At 43.0% G+C, this 23721-nt stretch overlaps 1 protein-coding gene across 3 annotated transcripts in view; it reads right to left on the bottom strand.

Annotated features, from left to right (window-relative positions):
• Positions 1–23721, bottom strand: part of DST (dystonin) — a 415725-nt gene that overhangs the window by 103678 nt on the left and 288326 nt on the right. For all 3 annotated transcript variants that reach the window (XM_056108983.1, XM_056108981.1, XM_056108982.1), the window contains 6 exons: positions 20414–20476; positions 19435–19676; positions 17958–18087; positions 15891–16090; positions 12946–13441; positions 9371–10839 (listed from right to left, as the gene is read on the bottom strand). In XM_056108983.1, coding sequence (XP_055964958.1) covers positions 9371–10839; positions 12946–13441; positions 15891–16090; positions 17958–18087; positions 19435–19676; positions 20414–20476 — 2600 coding nt within the window. The remainder of the gene's footprint in view (positions 1–9370; positions 10840–12945; positions 13442–15890; positions 16091–17957; positions 18088–19434; positions 19677–20413; positions 20477–23721) is intronic.

The following is a 23721-nucleotide window of genomic DNA, read 5'->3' as shown; positions in this document are numbered from 1 at the left end:
ACTCCTAGAAACAATAGACTTGTATAGTAAAGTTGCAAGCTATAAAATCAATACCCAAAAGTTCATGGCTTATCTATATGCTATTTGCATATTTGCATTAAATATTTTGCATTATTTATGAGAGAGAAGAAAGTGACATAAAAAAAAATCCCATTCACAACCATGCCTCAGAAAATCAAGTACCTAGGAATCAGCTTAACTAAGGACATAAAAGGCCTGTACAAAGAAAACTACGAAACGCTACTTCAGGAACTAAAAGAGGACACAAGGAAATGTAAAGATATCCCTTGCTCATGTATCAGGAGAATTAACATTGTCAAAATGGCAATACTCCCCAAAACACTGAACAAATTCAATGCGATTCCTATAAGGATACCCATGACATTCTTCAAAGAAATGGAGCAAACATTCCTGAAATTCATATGGAACAATAAGCCCCCACGAATAGCTAAAGCAATTCTTTGGAAAAAGAAAATAAGAGGAATCAACCTCCCCAACTTCAAACTCTACTACAATGCAGTAATAATTAAAACAGCATGGTACTGGAACAAAGGCAGAGCTGCAGACTAATAGAACAGGGTTGAATATACTGACATCTCCCTCCAAACATATGATCATCTAATCTTTGACAAGGGAGCAAGAAATGTGAAGTGGAGCAAGGAAAGCCTCTTTAACAAATTGTGCTGGCAAAACTGGACAGCTACATGCAAAAAAATGGGCTCAGATCTCTACCTAAAACCATGTAGAAAAGTAAGATTAAAATGGATTAAAGACCTCAACATCAAACCAGAATCTATAAGGTACCCTGAAGACAAGGTTGGCAAAACCCCCCACAACATTGAAGCTAACTGGCCAAGCAAGTGAAAACAGATAGACAAATGGGACTATTTTAAACTACGAAGCTTCTGCATCTCAAAAGAAACAGTGACCAAAATACAAAGACAGTCTACAGAATGGGAAAGGATATTCACCAATACCCATCCAATAAGGGGTTGATGTCAAGAATATACAAAGCACTGGTTGAACTCCACAAGAAGAAAGCATCCAATCCCATCAAAAAATGGAGTGACAAACTGAACAGAAACTTTCTCAAAGAAGAAATCCAATTGGCTAAAAGGCACATGAGGAAATGCTCTACATCACTAGTCATCAGGGAGATGCAGATCAAAACCACAGTGAGATACCATCTCACACCTCAGAGACTGGCCCACATCCAAAAGAACAAAAGCAACCTGTGTTGGCGCGGATGTGGGGAGAAAGGGACCCTCCTTCAGTGCTGGTAGGAATGCCAACTGGTTCTGCCCTTCTGAAAAACAGCGTGAATGATTCTCAAAACATTAGAAATTGAGCTCCCATTTGACCCAGCAATACCACTCCTGGCAATATATCCCGGAGAGGCAAAAAAATTACAGTCGAAATAACATCTGCACTTCTATGTTCATAGCTGCACTATTCACAATAGCCAAAATTTGGAAAAAATGCGAGTGCAGGAGAACAGATGACTGGTTAAAGAAACTTTGGTACATCTACACAATGGAATACTATGCAGCTGTTAGAAAAGATGAAGTCACGAAATTTACATACAAGTGGTTCTACATGGAAAGTATCATGCTAAGTGAAATGAGCCAGAAAGAGAGGTACAGACATAGAAAGACTGCACTCATCTGGGGAATATAAAGTAAAAGAATGGGAGTCGAACACCCAAGAATAGTTGAGATAAGTACCAGGAGGTCTGCTCCACAGCTTGGAAGCTGGCAGCACATGCTGGTGGAAAAGGCAGCTCAGATAGAGAAGGGAACACCAAGTAAAGGATGTTTGGAGCATTCACTTGGATGCAAGATGCATGCTTGAAAGTAGACTATACACTGAACACAATGACCACTCAATACCTCTATTACACACCACAGCACCCAAAAGGAGAGAGAGAGAGAACAAAAGGGAATGCCCTGTCACAGAGGCAGGGTGGGATGCCAGGGTGGGAGGGCTACTGGGATCATTGGTGGTGGAGAATGGGCACGGTGGAGGGATGGGTGTTTGATCATTGTATAACTGAAACCCAAGCACGAAAGTTTGTAAGTCTACAACTGTACCTCATGGTGTTTCACTAATGAAATTCAATCAATCAATCAATCAATCATTCAATCCTTTCACTACATGAAAAAAAGGAAGGTAGCCTTCCTTTAATTCCATGCAAAGAGTTCCAGTGTCTACTGTAAAAATACTTTCACCTGTTAAGATCCCAGAAAAAAGAGTCATACCACCTCCTTGCTAATGTGGCAGTCTCATTAACAGTAATACAGCCACACAAGCACCTCAAAAGCTTTAGGGGGCTCTCCACTCTCAAAAAAAATGATGGACAATTCAAGGGAAGCTGTATAATAAAAACCAGCTCTTAAAGTATCCTATGAACAGTTGAACTTCAACTCTAAAACTACCATGATATTAGGCTGGAAACAGCTCAAAGGGCAGGCAGGGTGTCTAGCATGCAGAGACCTACAGTTTGATCCCTAACGTCACCTGGTTTCCAGAACTCCATTGGGTGTGGCCCACATGGTCCCCAAAATGCTACCACGTGGGGTCTGGGTACTGAACTCAACCACTGCACAGTCAGGCTGCGTTTAGCCAAAAGTAGTCATGGACCTCCTGAGCCCTGCTTGGGAAAACCCCCCCATATATATTTTGTTCAATCACAATATATAATTGTTTTATTCTCATTTAATAGATAGCTGTTGTTTTGAAACAACAATGATTTAGTGCCGCAACACTGTTTCTGGGTAGCATGCAAACTGCCTGGCCTCTTTAGCCATGATTCTTGGTATTTTAGTCTAACCAATATTCCAATGATACGTCTGGATTAAAAGTGCCTTCACCTAGATGACAGAAAGTTTATTACAGTGTAATTACTCGTGTGTTCTGGCGTCTGACTCTGGTTACAACTTGGTTTAACGATTGATTATCTGCTTCATGTCACGTCCATTTTGAAAATAAAAAGAAGTCTTTGGTTCAGAGAGACTTCAACCAGTGATGTGATCATCTGCCAGGGCAACATGATTTACTGTTGGGGTAGCAACAGAATGGCCAAAAATAAACAGTGAGAAAATTCCAAAGTAAGACCTTTTGCCATGGCCTAGATAAAGGTAGGGAGGGTTATATATTTAGCTAGGATGCACTCGTATATATGTTCCTTAAAACAACAAGTTTCGTTCATCTTCACTGAAGTTAAATCAATTCAGTATGGTGATAATGATGACTTCATCATGATCAGAAGAACTTACAGGCTGTTGATGACATCATAGGAATTCTGTTAGGATGTGTTCCTTGTGTATAGCTGGTTACATGTGGCTTTGATACATAAAAATATGGAGACATTAACATTACTTAACAACGCAGTGTGGCTTTGAAGATAATCCTGAATTAGAAAATTTTAATCGGTGGTCCACAAAGGGGAAACCAAAGGGAATTCTCTGCTTTCTGTCCAGGAATCTATGATAGTGTATTTAGCACATAACTTAAGGTAGAAATAAAAAAATATAGTAGAAGTACTTTCTTACAATTAATAATCACAGTAGACACTGCATTAACTTCTCAGACATTTTAATTTAATGACTAATATTTAGAAGTTAGAAGTAGGAAAATGTATCATAAACAGAATTTACACAATTTTTCTTTTCTTTTTTTTTTTTTTTTTTGCTTTTTGGGTCACACCCAGCGATGCACAGGGGTTACTCCTGGTTCATGCACTCAGGTATTTCTCCTGGAGGTGCTCGGGGGACCATATGGGATGCTGGGAATCGAATCCGGGCCGCATGCAAGGTAAATGCCCTACCCGCTATGCTATCACTCCAGCCCAGAATTTATACAATTAAAATAGTTTAGGACTGGATAGATAACACAGGGTTTACGGCACTTTCTTGCACGTTGGGTTCAAGTCCCAGCACTAGGTATGACCCCTGATCACCACCAGGGGTTACTTCTGGCACAGAGCCAGGAATGCTACTTGAACACTGCCAGGTATGTGCGGAAAGCATCTGACCGGATCTGGTACACGAGATCAAATCCTGGTTGGTGGTGCAAGGTGAGTGCCTTAACCCATGTATTCTCTCTCTGACCCTCGCATTTGTTTTTAATCAATGTATTTGGGCTGAAATCTTAAATTAATTGTTTCCCTTTCAAAGATATTAACTGTTAATACATAAAATTAAGTTTTAAAGGGGATGGGGGTAGGAAGTCTGTCTTACCTACCTTGAATGGTCTATTATACTCCCACTGAATATAAAACTCCCTCCTGGGTAGTTGAACAGTAGCTTTTACTTCGTTTCAGTTCTATCTACTCTGAAGGCAATTTATTTTATTTGATTTTAGGGACACAACTGGCAGTACTCAGGACTTATTCCTGATGGGCTCAAGGAACCAACAGAGTGACAGGAATCAAAGCCAGTTGGACCGCTTGCAAGGCAAGTACCTTACCCACTGAACTCTCTCTCTCTCTCTCTCTCTCTCTCTCTCTCTCTCTCTCTCTCTCTCTCTCTCTCTCTCTCCCCCAGCCCAATTTATTTTATGAGACAATGTTTCAAGATTTATCCATGACATTAAATTAAATAAAGCTATCAGAGAGAATAAAGTCAAACAACTATTTTATAATGATGAGAAAAATCAGTATTTCACTGCTTTGTTTCATTTTTAGAATTTACAATTTTAGTAGTTTGCTATTTTCAGTAAACTATTAGTTTCTTTCACTTGAGATATATTATACCACTGGAAAAAAATTCAATTCTCTTAAAGCAGTATGTTAAAACTAATGCCTAATATCCAACAAAAAGCGAATTTAGATCTGAAATCAAAACTTTAATCAAGAAAGATAAAACTGAACCAGGGAGACAGCACACATGGAGGGGCACACGGACCAGGTTCAATGCCCAGCACCATGCAGTGGGCCGTCCCAGCACTTCTGGGTGTGGTCCTGGAGCTCCCTGAGCACTGCCTGAGGAGCTAACCCTCCTTCCATGCTGAGAAGAAGATATATCCACTTCACGATGAAATGTTGAGTTCTAACTCAGTGATGGTGGTCACTGTTATCATCTATCATCCTCACACTCTCTCTACATAGGTTTGATACATTCAGGATTTCCCACGCTTTTCAAAGCAATCTGTTTTATTAGTACACTTTTCTCAAAGAGACGGTGAAGGATTAAAGTGAGTAATGGATGATTACCCAAACCAATCCAATTCAAGGGCAGCGAAAACAATCTGAAATATTTCTCGAGGAAATATTAGAGTGGAATATGATGAATAAAGTTGACACAAAACATAGTCTTATTTCCAACAAAAACACCCAAGCCCTGTCACTTACTACCTGCTGTTTGACCTTGGGAAAGGCACTCAGCCAACCTGGGTCAGCTGCCCTACAATACAATGGAAGGAATAACGTCATCCACGCTCAAGATTCTTAAGAGAATTAAAGGCAGAGAGTTTAGAACAAAGATAGATACATTAAGTCCACAGTTAAATGTTAATTCCTGTAACTTCTCTTTTCTGAGCACACACATATAAATAAGAAAAAAAACCTATTGACTACATAAATAACCATCTTTATTTCCTATAGTAATTTCTCTCTCTCTCTCTCTCTCTCTCTCCATCTTTCTCTTAACCTATGGAACTATAGTTATATTAAATGCAAAGATTTGTCCACCTTGTTTTAATCACTGGATCTCAAGAGTGTGGAGATATGTCGTGGTATTTATTACGACTATGTTTTGTTAAAATCAATCAACTCCTTTCAAAATAATCAGAGAAGAGAGCAAACAGAGTATGCTAAGTGGCTTATTTTAGAAGACGTGATCACTTCAATTCTCTTTGCGATCAAAACAATCTCTAATTGGTAATGGTAATGATGCTTATTTAGTGCTTTTCACCCTGCAAAACACACTCTTCAAGCAAAGATGAGAGCGTTAATTCCTAAATCTCTTGATGCTTTTTGCTTTCCAAAGGATTCCCCAGATGGAGAGGCACATTTTCACTGTGGACTCATTCTTAGGAACACAATGAAAAGAAACCTACTAGCACCAGCATTAATATTATCACTTCTGTGTATTTTCTTAAGAGTAGTTGACATCATAAAGATAAATGAAGGCCTCCCCACCATCTCCCACATTACCCCCACAGTGGTGTGTCTTTTTTTCTTTTTGGGTCACACCTGGTGATGCACAGGGCTTACGCCTGGCTCTGCACTCAGGAGTTACTCCTGGCGGTGCTCAGGGGACCCTATGGGATGCTGGGAATCGAACCTGGGTCGGCCGCGTGCAAGGCAAACGCCCTCCCCGCTGTGCTATCTCTCCAGCCCCCACAGTGGTGTCTTGAGCCTCGTGTATCTTGTGCTCTATCAACTCAGTCACAACCTACTCTTGTTGTTGTTGTTGTTGTTGTGTTTGCCTATTTCACCCAAGAGAACGATGTTGTACAAAGGTAATGAACATGGTTTAATTTCATTAGTGACAAAGACTATCCGATTATCGTCATTTAAACTTTGATGTCTTCTCAGGAGTCTATGAAAACTTAAGTTTTCTCTTCTGGGAAGGGTCACTCCACACACGCTTCCCTCTAGTCTTTGAAGCAGCAACTGCCACAGAACTTATGTTTTTCTGAAGAGAACTCTTTTGTATGAGGTTCTTATTTTGCAAATCAGACATATGCAAGATTCAGACCAATGAAGGAAGTCATAAAATTAACCATTAGGATGCTTCCTTCACCACCAGAAAACAAGGGCTGGAGAGGCAACATAGAGTTTAAAGAGCTTGCCTGACACCCCACAGAACTGGGTTAGAATCCCTGGCACCACACAGGGTCCCCTGCGTACCACCGTGGGTCACTACTGAGCAGAGCCGAGAAGAGTTCCTGAGCACAACCGATGTGCCCTCAAGCCCCATCCCCCACCCAACATCAAGATCCAACTAGAAGAATCGGAGATTTTCAAGCCTAGAAAGAAGACCTGGACTTCCAGGACAACATATAAACAGCAACTAACTGAAACAGAAAGAGGAGGTATTTTTCAAAATTCAGCCATCTAAATAATCTTACTAAGGATAATCAAGGAAACTCTGCAGCAACTATAACAGCACAAAATTCCAGAAGTCCATTTGATCTATATTTATTTCTCATGAAAACATTTTTCGGTTGTTCAGGCGCTGTTTTTATTTAGCCTCGTTTGATCCTTTCCGGGCTAGTGGTGGGACTTATCTTTCACTGGTCAATCCCAACTCATGAACAGAACAGGGCCTGGGCAGGAAAGACAGTATGGATGGTAAGGTCCTTTCTAACTCTGTCGCTGGGCCTGTAATATTGGAACAAACATGGTCCCTTGAGCACATAGCCAAGTACGGCCCCTGAGCACTGCTCAGAGTGCCCTGTCCCAGCCCCCAACACACACACAAAAATGATCCGACCTTTTGCTGCAAATGCTTGCTTATTTAGAACCATTTCTGAACATGAGGACACCCAATGTTGTCCCCAGATGCCATCTCTGGTCACTATCGAGAATGAAGAAAATTCCAGGACATGGAACCCAGTTACCATTGTAATCTACTCTCCACTCATCAAGCGTCACTGAGCACTCTCAGTTGGCAGCTGTATCTTGGCACCTGGGGGCCTTGCGTGACCATCAAAAATAATTCTCTCTCACTGGTTGAACTCCACAAGAAGAAAACATCCAACCCCACCAAAAAATGGGGCGAGGAAATGAACGAACAGAAACTTTCTCAAAGAAGAAATCCGAATGGCAAACAAAGCACATGAGAAAATGCTCGACATCATTAATCATCAGGAAAATGCAGATTAAAACCACAATGAGATACCATCTCACACCTCAGAGACTGGCCCGCATCCAAAAGAACAAAAGCAACCCATGCTGGCGCGGATGTGGCGAGAAAGGGACACTCCTTCACTGTTGGTGGGAATGTCCACTGGTTCAGCCCTTCTGGAAAACAGTATGGACGATTCTCAAAAAATTAGAAACTTAGCTTCCATTTGACCCCGCAATACCACTCCTGAGAATATATCACAGAGAGGCAAAAATGTATAGTCGAAGTGACATCTACACTTGTTTTTTTAATTGCAGCACTGTTTACAATAGCCAGAATCTGGAAAAAAACTTTAGTGCCTGAAAACAGATGACTGGTTAAAGAAACTTTGGTACATCTACACAGTGGAGTACTATGTAGCTGTTAGAAAAGATGAAGTCATGAAATTTACATACAAGTGGTACAACATGGAAAGTATCATGCTAAGCGAAATGAGTCAGAAAGAGAGGGATAGACATAGAAAGACTGCATTCATCTGGGGAACATAAAGTAACAAAATAGGAGACTAACACCCAAGAATGGCCGAGAATAGTACCAGGAATTTTACTTCATGGCGTGGAGGCCAGCCACACATGCTAGGAGAAAAGGGAGCTCAGATAGAGAAGGGAGCACCAAGTAAAGGGTGTTTGGAGGATCCTCCCAGGATGGGAGATGCATGCTGAAAGTAGACTATAGACCGAACATGATTGCCACTCAATGCCTCTCTTGCAAAACACAGGACCCAAAAGAAGAGAGAGAGAACAAGGGGGAATACCCTGCCACAGAGGCAGGGTGAGAGGGGAGGATGGGGGGTGGGAGGGATACTGGGATGAGTGGTGGTGGGAAATGGGCACTGGTGGAGGGTTGGGTACTTGATCATTGTATAATTGAATTCCAAGCACAAAAATTAGTAAAATTGTAAGTCTACAACTGTACCTCATGGTGTCTCGTTAATAAAAAAATTTTAAAAAATTTAAAAAAATAATTCACTTTCACTCTTTGCTTTGGCCCCTAGGAAATGAGTCAAAGGTCTGTGTTTTGTGCAACATTCGCTGCTTTTAAAAAATAAATATATATGAACTTTGGGAAGAATCAAATATTTACAAGAAAAAGTCTTTAACGGCAAAAGATAGAGATAATAAAGAGGGAGAGAGCAAGAAGAGACCTTAGTTCATCACGGAGAAAGGGGGCTGTGTGAAGAGAACAAGCTTTTATGTAATGGACAGATCCTGGCTCCGAGCTCAAACATGGCCCTAATTCCCTGAGATGTCAACTGTCAATAAAACCGGAGACCCCTCAATGATGGCCATTTCAAGCTCTCTTCTGACCTCTTAAAATTATCTCCAGCTTGAATCCAGAAGGAGCTGAGTCCTCAGTAAACTGTCCTGCATGCCCAACTTATAACCCCAATACACTCATCCCGTCTCGTGCGGCGGGGATGTTGGAAGGTTTTACAAAATAGGCCATCTCGTACCTCTACCAAATTGCGAATTCCTTTGCATAATAAAAATGCTCAGCAGAGAGGAAGAATTCCCTACCTTGAACACATCAAGCTGTTGGTTAATGGCCTCCGTCTCCATACCAACGGGTCCCTGAGACTCTTCATGTTCTTCGGCTTCCTGAAGCCTAGTGGAGAAGTCTTTGAGCTTGTTGTAGAATTCCTCGACACGTTCGATTGTCCCATCCACCTGCTCTTTCCGAGCCTGGGCTCGGTCCAGCAACTTGTGGCACTGTTTGCTGAGCGCCTCTAAGTCTCTTTTGATCCCCACGAGGTCGGGAGTGGTGTCCTCCGTAGCCAGCATCATTTGGCAGGTCCGATTGGCATGGTCGTTGCTTGTCATGAGTGCTGCCAGTTTCTCCAGAAAGACCTTCATCGCCTCCTTCTGCTTCTGCAACGTTTCCACCTCTCTGCCCACCGGGGCCATGCTGTCGAGTTCATCGTCAAACTCCGCAAACTGAGAAAACATTTCCCGGATGGTATCCTGGAAATGCCCAATGCCCTGAAGCTTCGTTTCTAAGAACGAACACTTCTCATCCACCTGCCGGCTGAGTTCTCGATGTTCCTGAGCTAAGGTTTCTGCCTGGAGTAAGATGTCAGAGGTCCCCTTAGAATCGGATGTTTCCAGCACAAGGGCCTGTGCAAGTTCTTTCGACAAATCAACCTGCTGCTTCAACGTCTTCAGGGATTTCTGCTGAGTCTGCATCATCATCAAGTGTTTGTTACTGTAAGCCTGGGGTCCAAGGGAATCGTGTACGTCCAGCTGCTCCTTTGCGCACTGAAGCTGCCTCTGAGCTTCCTTGGAAACGTCCTGAAATTCTTTAAACTTCTGGGCCATGTTCTCCAGGGAGGATTTCTTGCTGTGAAGTTGCTCAGTGACCCTGTCCATTTTCTCGATCAGCGATCTGTTCTCCTCCGTAACAACCTCTTTATCGGTCTCACAGACACTGAGCAGGCTGTTGGCTGCGTTGTTGAGCAATTCAACCATCCCAAAGTGTTGGTCCGTTTCCTTCTGCAGAGATTTTAACTTGGCAATAGAATTCTCTGTTTCAGCAGGATCCAAGGAAAATTTGATTTCCTCCAGGTTACTCTGACATTTTTCTATCCACGGCCGAAGAGTCTCGACATGCTCTTGATATTTGAGGGCTTTTCCCAGGGCGTCTTTTACTCTGTCCTCTTTTTCTTTCACTTGCTTCTTAAACCCATCCCAGTTGGTTTTGATGGTATTGAGTTGTGACTGCAAGGCCGCCTTCTCGGAGCCCTGGGCCTTTAGTAACAGATTTTCGCCTTCTGCAATAGTTTTCTCATAATTGGACTGCTCGTTCAAAGTTTCACTGAATTGTTTTTGGTCTTCAACTAGCGATTTTAAGACATCAAGTTTGGCTGATATTGGGTGAGACTTATTCTGTTCTTCTTTCTTCGTATCTAGCCAGTCCTGGAAATCTCGGGACATTTGCTGGAATTGATGGGAACTGGCACAGGCTGACTGAAGGTGCCGGACATGATTCTCTGAAAATAAAATCACAGCCATGTTACATGAAAATATCGATATGACCGATGAAAAGCCAAAAGGGGAAAAAAAAGCACCAGATAAGTGTACGGAACTCTAACAGCCTAAAAGCAAGGACTGCGAGCACTATCTTATAAGGAGAAAACTACTAAATGAGTGGAAGTTATTGATAAAGGGGAAGTAAAGGAACAAGAGGCAGGCCCTACAAGAAAAGAGACAGGGCAAGATTTATTCCAATATAGGGAAATGACAGTGGCTCAAAGTTCTACTTATTCTGAGAGATAACCCACCCTTTATCAAACAGGACTTTTTCATTGAATTTATTTTGATACATCCGAGATTTAACATAATATAGTATATACGAGCACACAAATTTGAGTCCCAGCTCAATTTCTTAAGAACTGTTTTCATTTTTTCATTTCATTTCATCATCCTGTTAATCGTCGATTGCCTCGAGCAGGCCCCAGTAACGTCTCTTTCATCCTAGCCCTGAGATTATATTCACGGCTCTTTAGGAGAATGAGACCCATCATTGTTACTGGTATTTGGCATATAAGAACTGTAAAATGATGAAATCACTGTCAGTTCCCCAGATATAAACTGGCAACATCAACAGAAGCTGCTGTGACAATTAGAGAATATTACACATAAAGTGTTTAGCTTATGACTGCCACAGAAAGGTTCATATGAGTGATAATAATCATAATAGTGACTATTTACTAAATATAGAGTGTGTCTAAATAAGTCGGTCTGAAACGGTTGCTGTAATAAAGAACAAATTAAATCCGTTAAAAATTTTACACTGGTATTTCTAGATACCTAGTGTCACTTCTCAACAGAATAAATGTAGCAGCAGTCAAAGGCATTCTGCAATGGTAGGTTCTTGGAAGTCCAGTATCTCCTATTGCCTCTGACACACACGGGTACATCGGTCACTGAATTAAAGCCAAAGTAGGTGAAAGACAAAAACAGGGCCAAATGCTTTTCTCTTCCAAACCTTTCTTTAGAGAAGTTTTCTATGACAGAATAGCTACAAACGAACAAATTATACAAAGGCTTTCTAATCATAGCATTCTCCTGCTTTTCTGGGGCAATGTCACAGAATGAAAAACATTCACACCTGTTAAAGTACAAGTCCCAGATGGGGTAGGTGCTGCATCCTGCTTCCTCCAGATGGAACCCTGGTGACCATGAACCTCTACAAGCATAGCTCGAGTATGCGGGAACCAGGACTTGGACTTTTCCTCCAAACTGCCAGGACTGCCCTGGCCCCCAGGTAACCTCTGATTCCAGAAGTCATGCCCACAACCCTCCTCCCAGCGCCATCTTTACAGCACACAGTCACAGAGAAGAAAGGCTGCGGGGCGGGGGTGGGGGGAGGGGGCTCCACAGCTCCTGGAGAATGCACCAGGTCCCGAAGAGAGCCGAGATCACCGGGAAGTCCCAGATGGGGTAGGTGCTGCATCCCGCCTCCTCCAGATGGAACCCTGGTGACCGTGAGCCTCTACAAGCATAGCTCGAGTATGCGGGAACCAGGACTTTTATTTGAAACTGCGCGGCTGCTTATGCGGCCACGCGACATCTCCCTATATGCAAGGTGATCAATGGAAAGTAAATCATCCAACATTTCTCCCTGAAAACCAGGCTTAACTCTTATACAGGCCACAACACCCAATGGGAGAGAGAGAACAAAAGGGAATGCCCTGCCACAGAGGCAGGGTGAGATGGGGGGGGGGGGTTGGGGGTGGGAGGGTTACTGGGATTCGAGGTGGTCGGAAATGGTCACTGGTGGAGGGATGGGTATTCAAAATAAATTAATTAATAAAAATAAATAAATAAAAAATAAAATACAAATCAGAACACCTAAGGTTTGAATGGACTCTCGCGAACTGGACTTTTACCAGCCGACTCTCTCTTCTCTGTGTAGAACCAACCAATCATGTGTACATGAACAAAGACCCTCATCTCTGCTCTCGTGGGCAGACACCTCTTCTCCTGCGTTTCCCAAAGGGGCAGACTCTGTCCTGGGTCCTGGATTACAGCCACGAGCTTGGAAATGGACAACGGGCGATCTCCATCCCCAGCACATATCTGGAAAGACCAACCTGCTTTCTGTTCGATATCCTTAAACGATTTTAAGATGCCTTCCAGCTGCCTGCTGAGCTCTGCTTTCAAGTACTCTTCTTTCACCAGGGATGACAAATCCTCACAGAGGGTCTGGGCCACTTGTACCTGCTTCCTTTCCTGCTCTACTTCCTGCTTCATTTTCTGGGCTGTTTCCAACTGCTGGTCCACAGCATGGGGCTGCGTGCTCACCGCTGCACTGCTGCTGAGTCTACTGTCCAAGTCGTTCAGCTTACTGGAGAGGCTCCTCAGCAAGCTTTGATACTGGGTGCTCTTCACGATGGCTTGGTCAATCCGGTCACATCTGTCGCTCAACTGTCCGGTGAGGCAGCCCCACTTCTGGGTGACAGCTGCCAGCTGCTCTTTCACGATCCCATGGAAAGAAGGGTGTTCGCCAGGTTTGCGCACGATGCTCTGGCCAGCTGCTGTTAGCTGTTCATACTGAGGTTTCCGAGTATCAAATTCTTGCAGTAAAATCTAAGGGGAAGGGGAAAGATGAGGAAATACACACACAAGTTATCAGGTAATGGCAGAAAACTAAGTTTCAAGTTTCCAAGAAGGCAGAAATGGCAGATATTTATTTTCTACTTGTTGGTTACTGTCTTCACACCCACCACCTGGCCCCCTGGCGCCGTGTAATCCCATCAGCGGCCAAGACTCAGAGACTATAAAATCCAGAAGCGGCCGCGCGACATCTTATCAGAACTTTTTTTTATGACATCTTATTGTCTCATTCCTATTTTGGACAAACTGGCAGGCTATCAAATGTAGCCTGCCCACAGGGCAGAGTCTGGCAAACTCCCCGTGGCCTACCAAATATGCCAAATACCAGTAACAATGATGGGTCTCATTCTCCTAACGAGCCTTGAATATAATCTCAGGGCTAGGATGAAAGAGATGTTACTGGGGCCTGCTCGAGGCAATCGAATAACAGGTTACTGTCTTAAAAAGGGGAGGTGGGATATTTATTTTAAACCAACCGAAGGAGCACTTACGACTTCAGAGATAACTAGCCTAAAAATAGCATCCTGGACTCAAGCGATCACACAAGTATTAAGGTGCTTGCCGGTCTCACAGCCCTCCTGATTCCATCCCCAGTATGACATACAGTCGCCTGATGATTACGAGGAGTGATCCCTGAACATAGGGCCAGGAGGAAGCCCTGAACACTACTGAGTGTGGCCACACACACTGTGTGTGTGTGTGTGTGTGGGGGAACCCCAAAGTAACATTCAAGGAATAAAAAAAGAAAATGATTGTATTTTCTGGCAAAAAGAGTACAATTCAGGAAAAAACTTTCATGCACAAAGAGAAATGTTGTGTGTGTTGGTGGGAGTAGGGACACAGTCCAGCAATAGGGCACGTGCCTCACATGTATGAGGCCCAAGGTTTGAGTCTCTGAACCATCAACCCCACAAAAAAAAAAAACTTCACTTTTTGGCCACATTCATATAACACTAGCACCAAACCTGCTTATTCTGTCTGGTTGCAAGATTCTGAAAACCCCTATAGCATTTACCTAAGGAAATGCATGGCAATAACAGTTTTATAAGACGAAATAATTCAATTCAGTGACTGTAGAAGTTTCTAAAATGTAAGATGTACTGGCATGGAGCTAGAGCCATAGAACAGCGGGTAGGGCATTTGTCTTAAACGCGGTCGACCCGGGTTCGATTCCCAGCATCCCATATGGTCCCCTGAGCACGCCAGGAGTAACTCCTGGGTGCAGAGCCAGGAGCAGCCTCTGTGCATCACCAGGTGTAACCCCAAAAGTAAAAAAAAAACCAAAATATGCATTGGTATTTACAGTCTTGAAATGCAAAACATTTAGCCAATAAACCTGAGTTTAAAAGGCTGCTCATGGGGCTGGAGCAATAGCACAGTGGGTAGGGCATTTGCCTGGCACGCGGCCGACCCGGGTTCAATTCCCAGCATCCCATATGGTCCCCTGAGCACCACCAGGAGTAACTCCTGATTGCAGAGCCAGGAGTAAGCCCTGTGCATCGCCAGGTATGACCCAAAAGACTCATTACAAAATCCCCCAAATTTCCTTCTTAATTATTTTAAGGGCAACGTGGATTAATGCATGCTAATCTTTCTGGTTCCACTTTCTTCAGCTTAAGGATATATATGAACCAGAACCCTAAACTCTAAACTGACTCTGAACTCCCAAGACTGACTTGTATTAGCCGCATCTCACTGCTCGAATGCCGCCAAGTCACAGAGAAATCTAACGGAAACGACCACGGAGCTTCTGCTATTTCAGTGGACTTAAATTTTACGGCCATTTCCCCCTTCTGGAATTTATGTGCTTTGCCCGACCCCCGAGGCTGGAGGAGCCCACTCGCTGCTTCCCTGATCTTTCTCCTCTTCCTCTTCCATCTCCCCACGCGTCCCTGTCAGTGATGTTAGTGTATTAGCTTTACAAGTTTCCTTATCGAATGCCACAATCAAGATGAATAAAACCTCAAAGGGACAGTATCTAAACAATAAAAAGCTTATGCTAGTGTCTCATAAAAATGTTATTATTTATACAATCACATTAATACTTCAAAGACAGTCGTGTTATTTTTTTTAACAGTCTGCCCATGAGCACAGGGCCAGAAATAGCCCTAAACACCACCGGCTACAGCTCAAAATACCCCCTTCCCCACCCCACCCCCAAAACCCCCCCCCAAAAAAAACCTAGGGTCTGCACAAATTACAATATGAAATGTTTACAGGACTAGACCATTCTGGGGGGGGGCTCCTAGATTTGGTTCTTGAGAGGGAAGGATGGTGGGATTAACCTCACGATGGCGTCTTAGGTAGGGACATATGAAACACTGCACATAGACTCCAGGAACTGAAGGCACACAGTGTTCAAAGCTACCGTGTTTAGAATGAAACCGGAAACATCTGTCTTGTTCAGTCAAACCATACTCACCTGCACCTGCTGCTTTTGTGTGTTTAGCATATTTGGGTCAATAGATAAGGGCCCGAGCACGCTGACCATAAGTTCCTTTTCCACAAGCCACTGTTTTAACTGAGCCTCGATGGTTTGGAACTGGGTTAGATTGTTAGAGGATTCTTCCAGTTTTTGTTGTCTATCAACTGTTAATTGATTGAGTTCCTGCCACTTGTGATCTAAAAGAGAAGGGATACGTTTGTGGTGGTTTCTTTCCATGCAAAATATCACAGGATCGAGAAAGACTGGAGGAGAAAACGGAAAAGATGCCGAGTGCCGCCTATATGTCGTCCTATGCAGCTGATGAGTCTTCTAACAAATTTGCCTGCATTGCATAAATGAAACTAACATTTTTTCATCTGTAATTCATGTAAAACCTAACCTAAGAGAATTCCATTTAACTATGCAGATCTCACGGGCTTGCGAATTGAGTGTGAACAAAAGTCCAGGGAAAATATGTCTGAGTTCGATTTTAAATGGAATTAGAAAATATGGAATATTCCATAAAGCCCCATGTTCCTAAGGTATTATTGCTTCTGGTAGAGTCTGTTTAGTCAACAATACTGACCTTAGAGCAACAGACATTTGTTCTTTTATAGTAAATTTTCAGTGATCTAGTCTAGGCAAACGATCCCCAAATTTGCTTATCTAGTCCAATCCTTTTCTTCTATTCAAACCACCCACTAGTAACCAGGTGCTCAAATATTACACTGAAAAACCTCATCAACTCTCTAAAACTCACCTTTAAGAAAAAAAAAGTATTCCTATTAAAATTGGTAGGCTTTTTCTAGTTCAAACAAAATGTATTCCTATTAAAATTGGTAGCCTTTTTCTGATTAAAACTAAATGTATTCCTATTAAAAATTGGTAGCCTTTTTCTGACTTTTAGATTTCTTGCAAAGGTCACATTGGCTCCCAATGATTCATAACAATATTTAATTAGACTTTCACATTCTCATCTCCTAGAGTATAAAAACTCAGTGCACCTTTTACATTCCCAGTAACCAGAACTTCATTTCTGACCTCAGGATGTTTCGCTTAGATTATTGGTTCTCAAACATTAGCAGCATTAGAATCACCAGGAGAGTCTTTAATACAGATTCCTAGATCCCAGGGTGATAGTTTCTGAAAAAACAGATCTGAAGTGCAGCCTGAAACTCCGCATTTCTAACAAGTGTCCCGGTGATGCTAAGTTTGCTATTTCCAGAAACACAGACTGAGAACCACAGACTCAAACTATTAGTCTTCTAATAAGTTTCCCTGAATTGCACCAATACAATTAACATTATCAATTGTAATTCAACTCATTCTGAGTAATTTCTTTAAAAATGAAAACTAAAACACTTTGAAAAATGCGATTTTGGGGGCCAGAGAGATGGCACCACGTGTAAGGCACTTGCATCAATCCCAACACTGGTTCAATCCCTGGCACCACACAAGGTCCCCGGAGCACTGCTGGGAGTGATCCCTGAGCACAGTCAGGAGGAAGTCCTGAGCATTGCTGGGTATGGCCCCGAACTAAAATAAATTAATGAATAAATAAAAATAAATATACTGGCTGGAGTTATAGCGTAGCGGTAGGGTGTTTGCCTTGCACGCAGCCAGCCCGTCCAAGCTGGGTTCGATTCCTCTGCCCCTCTCGGAGAGCCCGGGAAGCTACTGAGAGTATCTCGCCCGCACGGCAGAGCCTGGCAAGCTCCCCGTGACGTATTCGATATGCCAAACACAGTAACAACAAGTCTCAACATGGAGACGTTACTGGGCCCGCTCGAGCAAATCGATGAACAACGGGAGGACAGTGTTTATTGTTTGTTATACTGTGCTCAGCAAAAACAAAAAACAAACAAAAGAAACCCCCAAGAATTGCTAAGTTGCAATACAATAAACTTGAAACACTTATTTCCGAATGTGCAAAAATGAATCCTGAAACATTAAAATAATTAAAGCAGAACTATGACCATTACATAAATATTTTCAGATAAAGGCTCTGATTTTTAAAAGATTAAGCTTCTGTTCATGGACTCTGGTGGAGGCAACATAACATACCTATTTCTGCCAACAGCTGCTTCCATTTGGGGGTGTCGGGAGTGTTTGGGTTCTCGTCCAAAAGCTCTGTCAATTTGTCTTTCAACTCCTGCACTTTGTTTACATTTTGCTTAAGTTCCGCCTCAAAAGACTAAGACGGGGGTGGGGGAAATAAAATGAAATATATTAAATAACTCCACATCAAACAAAACTCAGAACCACAATTAAAATAAAGCATTTGCCCCTTAGCATGACCCAAATAGGGGGAAAAAAATCCACTATCAAACACTGAAGTAGGTGATGCCCTGAATTTAGAACCATTTATTTTCCTTTCCTCTTCTTAATTAATCTCCAACTATCTGAAACAAAATCCTGAAGAGGAATACTAATACTAGAGAGATGGTAACTCTGGTCCCACTATGTAGAAGGAAATTTGTTATTATTCTAAAACATATCCATCTTGGGGGAAAAAAGAAGATGAAATTAGTAAGTTTCTAATTAGTAGAGGCTCACTATTGATAAAGTCTGACAGATTTGAGAATCTACTACTTAATAAGCAATTTCCTAGATAACACATTAAATTAAACTTTTTAATTATTCATTCTGGGGATGCTAATAAAAAATAAATCATTTTTGTTCAAAAAATATTTGTCATTCCAGAACATTCTTGCCATCATTGTTACAATCGAAAACTATTTTCTCAGTCTTTCCAGGTGTAAAAGAAATACCATGTATTGAAAAAGGGGAAGAAAAAAGCTATCCCTCTTTTTAAAAAAAAGTCATCCTACTTAAATAGAAGAGAATAGAACCCTAATGCATTTGGCCCTCAAATCTTTTCCAATAATTAACTGTTAAAATAATAGATTTGAACTACTAAAAAAGGGACTGAAGCGATAGTACAGCGAGTAGGGCATTTGCCTTGCACGCGGCCAACCCGGGTTCGATTCCCAGCATGCCATAGAGTCCCCTGAGCACCATCAGGGGTAATTCCTGAGTGCAGAGCCAGGAGTAACCCCTGTGCATCTCCGGGTGTGGCCCAAAAAGCCAATAAATAAATAAATAAATAAATAAAAGGTAAAGGTAAAGGCCCTCCCGTTGATCGTCGATTTGCTCGAGCGGGCCCAGTGACGTCTCCATTGGAGACTTTGTTGTTACTGTGTCTGGCATATCGAATACTCTCGGTAGCTTGCCGGGCTCTCCGAGAGGGGCGGAGGAATCGAACTCGGGTCGGCCATGTTGGCCGCTTGTAAGGCGAACGCCCTACCCGCTGTGCTATCGCTCCAGCCAAATAAATAAATAAGTAATAAAAATAAACTACTCTAAAAGCAGCAGGACTACTTATATACAACAGCTCGCTCATTTTTATATCTCATCTTGGCAGAAAGGCACGAAAACTGGCCAACTACATGCTGATGATCACAGACCTAGGATCCCGGTCTCCTGATCACCAAGACCAGTTGAATGTGAATCTCTCGTGGACTGGGCCCTCCGAGTCTACCTTATTCTGCTCGACTTGCGTCTTCACAGCTTCCGTGTCTGTCGGGGTCGGTGCCTGATGCCACTTCGCCGCCGTCTGGTTCATCTTCTCCAGCCACTGCATCATCGCGCTGGATTCTTCCTGAGCCTTTTGCAATTTGGAGAGTTTAGCATTCAGTTCTGATATTTTATCCTTGAGTAAGAGGCCAAGATCTTCATAACTGTGGTTTATGTCAGTCATGTCCTTTTTGATGGATGTTAACCCTGAAATTTTCAAGACAAACAAAAATAATAATATTGAGCAGAAGTGAAGAGTGACGCAGGGAGGACACATGCCTTGCACAGAGTTGACACAGGTTCGATTCCCAACATCCCAAATAGGACTCGGAGTCCTCCAGGAGTGATTCCTGACAGACATAATCCCTGAGCACCACTGGTGTGGCCAAAACCAAAAAATAACACCGACATATTTTCAGAGTTCTTAGGGCAGAGCTCTATAAACAAAAAGTTTGCTTGGCACCATTGCTTCCTTCTATTTTGTCAGTGGCAAACCTACTAGAATATTATTATTATTATTATTATTATTATCATTATGGGATAGCACTGCAGTAGGGCGTTTGCCTTGCACGTAGACAACGTGGCCGACCCGAGTTCGATTCCTCCGCCCCTCTCAGAGAGCCCGGCAAGCTACCGAGAGGATCTCGCCCGCACGGCAGAGCCTGGCAAGCTCCCCGTGACGTATTGGATATGCCAGACACAGGAACAACAAAGTCTCCAATGGAGACGTTACTGGGCCCGCTCGAGCAAATCGATGAACAACGGGAGGGCCTTTACCTATTATTATTATTATTATTATTATAAAACTGCTCTAAGGAGCGGTTTTAAAACTTGGAAGATCAGATAAATTTCAACTTGAAATTTCATTATAACCACTATTCACATCTATTCTCTCTCTCTCTCAAAAAAGTTAATAAGAAGCATTATTTTAAATTATCAATCACCTTTATTTGCCAAAATTCCCTGAGTATCCATGGCTGTTCCTTCACCGTTTAACATTACTCCACCTGCAAAAGAAAAATTAACATTGAGGCAATAGGATTTCCTTAGCATTTCCACACATTAACAGTCAACGGCATGAAATTAAATCTCATAAATACTGACCGCTTTAAAATGCTATTACTAATGGGTTCAGAAAGATAGTACAAGGCTTGGAGCTGGAGAGATAGCACAGCGGGTAGGGCGTTTGCCTTGCATGCGGCCGACCCGGGTTCAATTCCCAGCATCCCATATGGTCCCCTGAGCACCGCCAGGAGTAACTCCTGAGTGCAGAGCCAAGAGTAACTCCTGTGCATCGCCAGATGTGACCCAAAAAGCAAAAAAATAAAAACAAAAATAAAAATAAAAATAAGAAAGATAGTACAAGGCTTAAGGTGCTTGCCCGACACACAGCCAACCCATTTTGAAACCCTGGCACTCCAGGTGGTCCCTGTAGCCTGGAGTAAACCCTGACCATAGAGCCAGGAGTAAGCCCTGAGCACTGCTGCCTGTGGCATTATCACTGTCACTGTCACTGTCCTCCCGTTATCGACTTGCAAGACATTGTGAGACTTGTTGATACTGTGTTTGGCATATCAAATACCTCACAGGTAGCTTGCCCGGCTTTGCCGTGCGGGTGAGATACTCTCGGTAGCTTCCTGAGCTCTCCGAGAGGGGCGGAGGAATCAAACTCGGGTCGGCCCAGTCAGCCGCGTGCAAGGCAAGTGCCCTACCGACTGTGTTATCGCTCCAGCCCATTACTATTTGAAAATGTAAACCAGTGATTCTATTGCAATATCAAGTGAAGGTTCAAGATTAAAGACCAAACGATAACCTCTCTTCTTTAGAGAACTTTGGCTGAGGAGATTAGTAGTAGAATACATGCCCAGTGTATGCAGGCCCTTAGTTAACTCCGTAGGACTGTGTGACCTCCCTATCTCTCCTCAGTCCATAGCCAGAGCACAGTTAAGAGTTGAGCATCATACTTTTTGGCCTCTCCGGGGTATATTCCCAGGAGTGGTATTGCTGGGTCAAATGGGAGCTCAATTTCTAATTTTTTGAGAGTTGTCCATACAGTTTTCCAAAAGGGCTGAACCAGTCGGCATTCCCACCAGCCGTGAAGGAGGGTCCCTTTCTCGCCACATCCGCGCCAACACAGGTTGCTTTTGTTCTTTTGAATGTGGGCCAGTCTCTGCTGAACGTTATCTATGGACCGAACATGATTGGCACCCAAGGTTTCTTCTGCAGACCACAGCACCCAAAAGGAGAGACAGAACAAAAGGGAGTGCCCTGACACAGAGGCAGGGTGGGATGGGGGATGGGGGAGTGGGAGGGATACTGGGATTGATCGGGGTAGAGAATGGGCACCGGTGGTGGGATGGGTACTCGATCATTGCATAACTGAAACCCAAGCACAACAACTTGTAAGTCTACAACTGTACCTCATGGTGTTTCACTAATAAAAAAAAATTTTAAAAAAAGGAGTTGAGCATCACTAGATGCTATCCCTAGTACCTGACACTGCTGCATGTGGCCCCTATTAAAAATAAAATTAAATTTATGCTTCAAAAAAATTCTGAATGAATTGGGAGGTGCCCCTACCTAACAGTATATAGGGGCTATTCCTGGCTCTGTGCTCAGAGGTGACTCCTGGGGATATTCTAGGCACGATAAGTGCTAGCAAGACTGGAATCAGGGTTGTGGATAAGTGAGTGGTTATAAAGGTAAAGGCCCTCCCGTTGATCGTCGATTTGCTCGAGCGGGCCCAGTAACGTCTCCATTGGAGACTTTGTTGTTACTGTGTCTGGCATATCGAATGCTCTCGGTAGCTTGCCGGGCTCTCCGAGAGGGGCGGAGGAATCGAACTCGGGTCGGCCATGTTGGCCGCTTGTAAGGCAAACGCCCTACCCGCTGTGCAGGCAAATACCTTTCCCCCTGAATTAACCCTCCAGTCTCAAAAGAAAATCCATTCCCTAAAAATAAGTAAGATGACTGCCTTAGACAGATTCACCAAGCTGATATTTTATGCCTCAAGCTTTAACTATTAATAACTTGGTACAAAGTTGTTTTACTAATAAAGCTATCTTAGCCCCCAAAGCTTATAAGTTGCTCACTCTATGTGTACGCTGGATGAAGCTAAAAGGACTACCAGACAAAAGAACATGTCTCCTATGGGCTAAAAATAGTTACACAGTGTTATCACGGGTTTAAAGGAGGCATGCGGTACAAAAAATACATGGAAAAGGGCTCAATAATGCGGCAAATAAGGCCCTTGCCTCACATGCTATTAGCCAGGTTCAAACCCTGGCCCCCGCTAATGATTCCTGAGTCCACCAGGAGTGATCCTTGAACGTAGCCTAGTGTGGTCCAAACACCAAAAAGGGGGGGAAAACATTTTTCTAAAAAATGAAAAGTAAAACCCAAATAAAACATAACCAAGCACTAACCTATCAGCACAGAGAGGGAAGAGCACTGTGGCTCAGAGTGTCTGGACTTTGGTCTTAAATTCCAACGCCACTGATTACCAGCTGTGGGAATGGATGGAATTACCACCCTCACACACTAAAAGGATGATACCCAATTTACGAGACCAAGGGTGAAATTAAAGAGAGTTTAACCCAGTATTGAACAAATAGGAATTACTCAGTGATCTGTCACTGTTCTCCCGTTGTTCATCGATTTGCTCAAGCAGGCCCAGTAACGTCTCCATTGGAGACTTTGTTGTTACTGTGTCTGGCATATCGAATACTCTTGGTAGCTTGCCGGGCTCTCCGAGAGGGGTGGAGGAATCGAACCCGGCTCAGCTGGACTGGCTGCGTGTAAGGTAAACGCCCTACCGCTGCGCTGCCGCTCCAGCCCCAGTGATTTTTTCCCTTTAATTAACATAAACACATAGTATTCTCTTTCTCACACTGATTATTAAATCAAATTACTTTCAGGGCAGGGAGATGGTACAAAGAGCAGGATGTACACCTTGCACACTGTCAACCTGGTTTGATCCCCAGCTGAATCCTGCCAGGAGTGATCCCTGAGTGCAAAGCTAGGAGTAAGCCCTGAGAACTGTCATGGCCCGGCCACCCAAACAAAACCAAAAGCAAAAAAAAAAAAAATCAGTGACTTCTTTGTGCTGATATCAACTGACTATGTATCCAAAACACAATGATGGAAATTGAGCAGATGGGAGAATACATTTAAAAAGAAAGACTTAAGTATCTGCATCTAAATCCAAGTTTCATCCTTTTAAAAAAAATCACACACAATGGCATCTCAGATG

Source organism: Sorex fumeus, unplaced genomic scaffold, assembly GCF_029834395.1.
Source record: "Sorex fumeus unplaced genomic scaffold, SorFum_2.1 ptg000241l, whole genome shotgun sequence".
NCBI lineage: Eukaryota > Metazoa > Chordata > Mammalia > Eulipotyphla > Soricidae > Sorex > Sorex fumeus.
This window is presented reverse-complemented; position numbering and strand designations above follow the sequence as displayed.